The sequence below is a fragment of the Solanum pennellii genome, chromosome 7 (genome assembly GCF_001406875.1).
Source record: "Solanum pennellii chromosome 7, SPENNV200".
Taxonomy (NCBI): domain Eukaryota; kingdom Viridiplantae; phylum Streptophyta; class Magnoliopsida; order Solanales; family Solanaceae; genus Solanum; species Solanum pennellii.
Genome location: NC_028643.1, coordinates 15901628 through 15909097, shown reverse-complemented (window position 1 = coordinate 15909097; position 7470 = coordinate 15901628). Strand labels below are relative to the sequence as shown.

At 32.1% G+C, this 7470-nt stretch overlaps 1 protein-coding gene across 1 annotated transcript; it reads right to left on the bottom strand.

The window, feature by feature from the left end:
- Positions 1 to 5531, bottom strand: LOC107026200 (peroxiredoxin-2B). Its single transcript, XM_015227081.2, has 3 exons — positions 5279 to 5531; positions 5120 to 5199; positions 1 to 524 (listed from the first exon to the last, which is right to left on the bottom strand). Exons 1-3 carry the CDS (start codon positions 5431 to 5433, stop codon positions 271 to 273), a joined length of 489 nt encoding a protein of 162 aa, XP_015082567.1. The 5' UTR covers positions 5434 to 5531; the 3' UTR covers positions 1 to 270.
- Positions 5532 to 7470: the final 1939 nt, after the last annotated feature.

Here is a 7470-nt window from a genome sequence, read left to right as displayed (position 1 = left end):
TACTGTTGCAAATTGAGTGAATAATTTGCGAGATCTCAATATTTTTTTTTGTTACAACGCTACTGTCCACACCTCACCCCAGAGCAATTTTACATATTGCCAGTTTCTTTGCCTCCAATACATTAGTAAAGCAAGAAATTCTTATTTCCACAAAGCATTCTTCATACAAAGTTTGATATTAGCGACTACAGATATATCAAAAACATTATTGGCATAGATTCCAGAAGCTCATTGTAGAGCCAGAACACTTGGGAGGCAGTAGTGATAAGCTTAAAGAGCATTGACGATTTCATCAGCACCGGAGACCGTGAACTCCCCTCCAGATTCAATGTTAGCTACTTTCACCTCAAGGTCATCAACCAAAAGAGCATACCTTCGTGATCGAACACCAAGCCCCTTATCCGACAGATCAAGCTCCAGCCCAAGGGCATGGGTGTATTTTCCAGCTCCATCAGCAAGAAATTTTACATGTTTGTTCTCAGGGTATGTTTTTGCCCAGGCCTTCATCACAAAGGGGTCATTGACTGCACAAGTAATGCAAACATGGAATAAGATATCATGACGGGGTACACACATCTAATGGGCATGGGGTGCCCGTTGATGTGATGGATAGTTGCACACTTGTACAAGGCTGGTTATGGATAAAGTTCCATATTAATCGTGCATACTTGATGTGATAATACATAAATTAAATGTAATATTTCAGCATATACATAAATATGTCTTACTTAGGGGTGGCAAAATTAACTCAAACCTGTCCAACCTAAGCAGCAGTGATTCTACAGGTTGGGTCATCACATGTTTTGAGTTGACTCAACGTGTTGTAACCCAAACTAACCCATCTTCTACATGGGTCATTTTGAGTCAATAATCAACTCATAAACTGAATAGCAATGTAACAACACTCAGCTTCAGCGAAGGTGAACAACATCCAATGGATCTACTGCTTTTGCTTTCTGTAAGCTCTATCACTATATGATTGATGAAAAAGGTAAGTTGTTCTTTTACATAGTACACTTTTTTGTGAAATTGTTCGAACACAGAACTGATTTTGGTTTTTGTTCATCATCTGAACTTGGGTATTATGGTATGGATACAATTTATTTGTTTTTTAAAAGTAAATATATATTTTATTCAGATACAGCTCTCTGCAATTTTAGTTCTATCTTTACTTAAAAGTGAAAGTCATGTGGAATTAGTGGTAGATCAAATTAGTTTAACAAACTTAAGGACATCTTATCACTGTATTATCTACTTGGGCAGGTTAGGTTATAACCTGCAATTTAACCCATTTTAACCCAACCCATTTGGGACCCAAATAAATTTTGAGCCTGTTGGGTTATGAGTTGTGACCCATTCACTAACCTAACTCATTTTGACCCACCAAAACATGACTCAGCCCACACATTTGCCACCCCTATTCTTACTCATATTTTGATATGTGGATTACTTGGACTATATTAGTGCACTTCATTATCTATAATAACTGCACATGTTTATTTTTAGAAAGTACTTTCGTATCAAGACCTCACCTCTATTTCCTTGGGCACAATTCGTGATATTATTGAGTAATTCCCGTACTCACCCCTCCCTTTTTTTCCCAATGAGCATATTTAAATTTGAGCACCTATGAACCATGCGAGAGGGTTCAAGAGTTGGCTATAGTTGCAGTGGACAGTGGTGAGATATCAACTTTCTTCGCCGATGGCTAAAGTTGCTAACTTTACTATACAATTCTTTTCGGACAGTGATGTATTATTCGGCTCATAGTAGCTCATGATTCAGTTTGTACCCAATCTTGAGGATTCTTTTTGGTATTTTTGCCTTGTGGCTTGTATCACTTGTGAATTTTATCTACACGATTCCCTTGTTTAGACTATTATTTTGTGCGGAACCTAAGTGATGTGAAAAAAGACGAAGTTGACCAAAATAATGGGCAAAAATTTAAGTTTCTTAAAACTACCTATAGCACACTAATTTGGTGCGCTATATAATCCCCATTAACGGACCAAGCCTAAACGGTTGTCAAGGTTAATGAAGCGATATAGTTAACTAACTTAATACGCTACATAACTCCTAAAACATTACTCCAACACTTAGTTATTAGGGATGTTTAGCAAGTTCATAGTTATTTTGTTTAAAACAACTAACTAATACCTTATTAAGTAATCATAAACTACCAATTAACTAATCTTAAGCCCTATAATATAGCACACTTAACTAATCTCGGTGATGATCCCTAGTGCTATCTTTGGGTGTTTACAGACAGAAAGGAACAAAATATGTTTTGATGGAGTTTCAACTTCTAGAGATCTTTTGTGAGACAAATGTCCAGTTGGCTTTTTAAGTTGGTCCAAATCGACTCCTATAAATAATTCTTGATGCCTTTTAATGAAGGTGAAATGGTCTAATAGACCTTATTACTTATATGTGTTTGTATTCTGAACTCTTCTACTTGACTATTTGTCAACTAAACTCTTCAATCAATGAAACTCTATGACCGTTGACTAAGCTTATGTGGCAATTTAATTATTGAGTTAACACAAATGTGTCAAGTCACGCATAGAAGGAGCGCAAAACATCAAATTTTAGACAAAAAATAATTTTTTTCTTTTTAAAAATACATAAAAAGATAAAAAGTAATAAAATTAACTTCTTCTTTTTTTTCAGTTCTTTCTTCTTTAATTTCCCACCCTACCCATGATCTGTCCCCATTTTTTTTCTTTCTACTCTGAAACCCCATTTCTCTTCTTTCTCCCCTTTCCGGTCCTTTTCAATTTTTTGTTTCTCTCTTCTTCTTTTTTTTTCAAATTTTCTTTCTTTCGGGAATAGAAACGAAATTCCATTGTTGTTGTAGAGCTATATTTTCCTTTTATTTCGGGGTAATTTATAACCCATAAAGTGATAAAAATTCCACAATCATGGAAGATGAAAAGTGATTGTTGAAATTTTTTTTTGAAATTAGGTGAAATTTGTTATGTAAAATTGTGTACAAATAATATTAGAGTATATTGATGTATTTTAATGGTTATTTATTAACATTAATGGGAAAAGAGATTTATGGTGGTTCAAGTTGTAGATGTGAATGTTGGTAAAAGAAATACGATTAAAAGTTGTGAATGAAAGAAATTTTGAAAAAAAAATAGAATGATAATTGTTAGTTATTTTAGGAATGTAATGATACTAGTGAAAATGGAAGGTTGTGGTAGTATCTCTAATGTAAAAAGATGGGGAGAGGTGGAGGGATGAAAGAGGAATGAAGTGAAAAAGAAAGAAAAAAATTAGATTTTTTTTAAAAAAAATCATAACAAGTGAAGTGTCATTTAAAATGTGATGTGGACGATGATATGTCATTTTTGTCAAGTGTTTGAAGTTCACACACAGCGAAAGGGGTTTAAAATGCTTAGTTTCACTGAGTTAAAGAGTTCAATTGACAAATGATGAAATAGAATGGTCCATAATACAAACTCACACAAGTACAAGAGTCTATCATACCATTCCGCCTTGAATCCACTTACCTCATCCCAAAAAACACCTAAACCTACCAAAAGAAATCTAGTGTTGACTAATATTTTGTGAGTTATAAACAAAAAATAACGAAGTCCAGGAGTTATATTTGTCCATTGACCTACTAGACAGATATCAAGGAGTGGTAGGCTAATGAGGTTATAAAGCACACTAAATTAGTGCACGATATGTACCTTTGGAACCTTCAGCTTTGCTCATTATTTCGGTCAACTTCGTTTTCGTTCTCTTCACTTAGATTCCAGACCCTTTTTTTTTAAAAACTATAACATTTGTATTTCACATAGTACTTAGGTAGTACTGAAAAACCATATTTACGAAAGCAGAAAGGAAGTATAATCTACCCAAAAAACTAAACCAAATCTAAATGGATCCTAAAACATCTATGATTGACTCAGTTTCATTGGAGTAGACATTTGTACACCAAAGGCAGAACAACAAAATACACTTAAGCTTAACTTCCTGCAGGTTATTGTTCATATTCCCAAAACATCTTTCAGTTTCTCTCCCTCGATTCCAGACCCATTTTTATGTCTTGTTGGGAATATTGATGTTGTTTTGAATTGCTTAGTTCGCTCAACATGGAACATTGAAACCAATCACGTGGTTCACTCAACATGGGACATTGAATACCAATCAAACTTTGTAATTTTGACAGTGAGACCAAGAAGGCACCACTCTTCTGGCAATTCACATAGCAATCATGACATTTGACAAATATAGTCCTCGGGAAAAGGTAGTAGTGGCAATAAGATATGATCAAGTAACTCTGCTTATGGGGAGGAACTGACGTATCAAGACGTGCTAATCTGAATCCTAATTGGCCCAACTTTTAACTCAACAAGCTAGCTCAGGATTCAAGTATATTCATATTTCGCTTGCTATCTACACACACCTACACTCTTTTCCCCTCCATTACATATAAATTGCAAAAGATATCAGCAGAGTAAAACAAATAGTGAGAAAAGAAAGTTGTCCCTACTTCTGAGCCTTCTAACTGTGCTTTTTTCCCTCTAAATTATGCAACAAATGAAGAGTGGAAAATTTGCAGAACTCCACATTAAGCTCACATAAAGAAAAAAGGTGAAGAAGACATGAAGCATGACGGTGGTTACACAGTGGTAAACTAGACAGTGACGGTATTTTTTCAAGAACAATAAGAAGAGCATTAACTCCCGAGAGTTTCCAGTTTCAACCCACCTCAGAACAAATTCTCAACTCCTTGTGCTTATTGCTACGAGTAAAGCAATGAAAAATCATATATTGTTTTCCGTAGCTTTAAAATGCAATGAGGATTGAATTTTGAATTTTTCAAACCAAGAAGAAAAAGAAATACAAAGCTTCCAGTCATTCTTATCAGCTTTAGTTCATTTTATAACAAGTTTTATTGAGAACTTGATTGGCGGTATCTGCCATATAACCACGTGAAATCTTTCCAAAAGATATATACTCTGCAAAAGAGCCTAAAACTCAAACCATAGGAACTTTCAATCGCTAAGAAGCTTCCTCAGATCTTAAAGGTAAATGTTTACTGATCGCTAAAAAGTTAAACAACGAAACAAAAAAATTAAATATAGATGGAGAAGAAAGATACCACTGATGCAGAGGATTTCATCGACACCCTTTGACTTCAACTCAGCAGCCTTTTCAATAAAGCCAGGCACATGCTTCATGCTGAATACAACATTTCATAGTTAAATATCATAGATCGGATTCACCATTCGTTAGAAAAAAGGATAAAATAAATTAGAACCTGCAAGTGGGAGTGAAAGCTCCGGGAACGGCGAAGATGATGACCTTCTTGCCCTTAGCAAGTGAGTGTACTGAGACGGTCTGCATCTGATCTTGCTCGTCGAAGTAAGATACGGTACCATCGGGGATGACGTCACCAACGGCGATGGGAGCCATTTTTCTGCTACTTAGGTCGACACGAGATTGCACAGTGATGACAGATTTTTGTTGAGCTTCCTGCGAAGGTGAAGGCCAATAATATATATTAATAAGTTTTGAGGTCCGTGGGATTTATATATATAAATATTAAATTATAATGGGCAAAGGATAAATATACTCGCAAGTGGTACACAACTCGCAAGTGGTACACAAATATATCATCCGTCGTATTATTGTAAATGACTAAATAGCATGTAGATATTTTTGTTATAATTTTGGAAAAGATTAAATAGGAATATATGATGTAATTTTATTTATCGATTTAATATTTAATAAATATAAAGTTGATGAAATAAAATTATGACACGTGTATATTTATTTATATACTCTATTTTTTGAATAGTAAGAATATCAATATCCAAAATTATGACGAAAGATATTTACATATTATTTACAATAGTTTGAAATATATATATATATATATATATATATATATATATATCATTTCTTCCTATAATGAATAAAATTATGATACGTGTATATTTATTTATATACTCTATTTTTTGAACAGTAAAAGTATCAATATCCAAAATTATGACGAAAGATATTTACATATTATTTACAATAGTTTGAAATATATATATATATATCATTTCTCCCTATGATAATTAAAGCTAAGTGGATTTGGTAAAAATTAGATAATACATAACTTATTTACTATATTTTCTAAAATTTCTTTCCATGTGGAAAAAATTACAAATTATTTTATTTTAAGTGATATATTTATTTCAGTTATATATATTATTTTACGATGTATTGGGACGTACGTCGAGATATTACTTACGAATGTATCAATACATTATTTTACGAAATGTATCAGGACGTTGAGTGATCTGTTCGAATTTGAGCCGCAATGTATTGAAATCTTGAGGGGTGTTTCTGAAACTGAGACGCAATGTATTGGGACGTTTTGAATTGTATTCGAATTCTACTACACGATGTATCATTCAAATACGACACTTTATGCAATGTATCAGGATGTTGTTTGATATATCCAAAATCGAGATTCGATATATCAAAACGTCGAGAGATGTTGCTGAAACTGAGACGCAATGTATCTCGGGACTTTTGAATGTATATAAACTCCATCAAATTTAATTTTTTTTTATAATTTGAAAAAGAAGAAAAATATGACATAATTAGCTTTTAACACTATAAAATTTGTATAAAATCTACTTTAATATTTCATGGACGCGATTCACTTTTTTAAATTTGAAATTTAACATATTTATTTATTTTATTTTTGATTATAATAATTTATAATTTATATCCATAATTTAAAAAGATTATATTAAATTACATCATAAAGGGTCAGAGTATAGAAGTTATCAAGTCCGGCTAAAGTTGATAGGCATTTGGTTGACGATATCAAATGGATATGTGCAGTAGTAGTTATAGGTTGGACGGCAGCTTCTTCCCTCATCTAAAAGACTTGTTTGGCAGGGAGTAAATTTTACTTTCTTTTTTCAATAATAATTACTTTATTTATTATATATAAAAATGATTATATATCTATAAAATTTCAACCGTAATTTAAAGTTGTATTCTAAATTTGTAGAAACCACTCAAAATCTCTTCACTTTTATTATATATTTTTTTCAAATTTTATCCTGAATTTTTTATATTTTTAAAAATAACTCAATTTCGAAATATATATCATGTTTAAATCATATTATATATATATTTTTAAAAGTATTTTTGAACAGCTAGTGGTGTATATAGATTGAATTGGTTTGGATTTTTTTATATACCTACTCAAATTATTTGTGTTGGATTTCTAAATCTAGAAACCAAATCAAATCAATAAAATCAGGCTTTTTCATCCTTATTTTTTTTTTTTTTGAATTTTAGGATTTTCTCGATAAAGTATTCATACAAATATTAACTTGTGCTTTAAATTTTTTTTAGTCCTACCAAAATATGATATAAGTAATGACATTAAAATATCTAATAAAAAAAATATTTAAGTCGCATAAAAAAAAATATTACAAATAA

What these genes read in the sequence shown, in the direction of transcription:
- LOC107026200 (XM_015227081.2), bottom strand. Translation starts at nt 5,433, where the DNA reads ATGGCTCCCATCGCCGTTGGTGACGTCATCCCCGATGGTACCGTATCT. An exon ending in GCTTTCACTCCCACTTGCAG is followed by an intron (nt 5,200 to 5,278) that starts GTTCTAATTTAT and finishes TGTTGTATTCAG; the next exon opens with CATGAAGCATGTGCCTGGCT. An exon ending in TGAAATCCTCTGCATCAGTG is followed by an intron (nt 525 to 5,119) that starts GTATCTTTCTTC and finishes TTACTTGTGCAG; the next exon opens with TCAATGACCCCTTTGTGATG.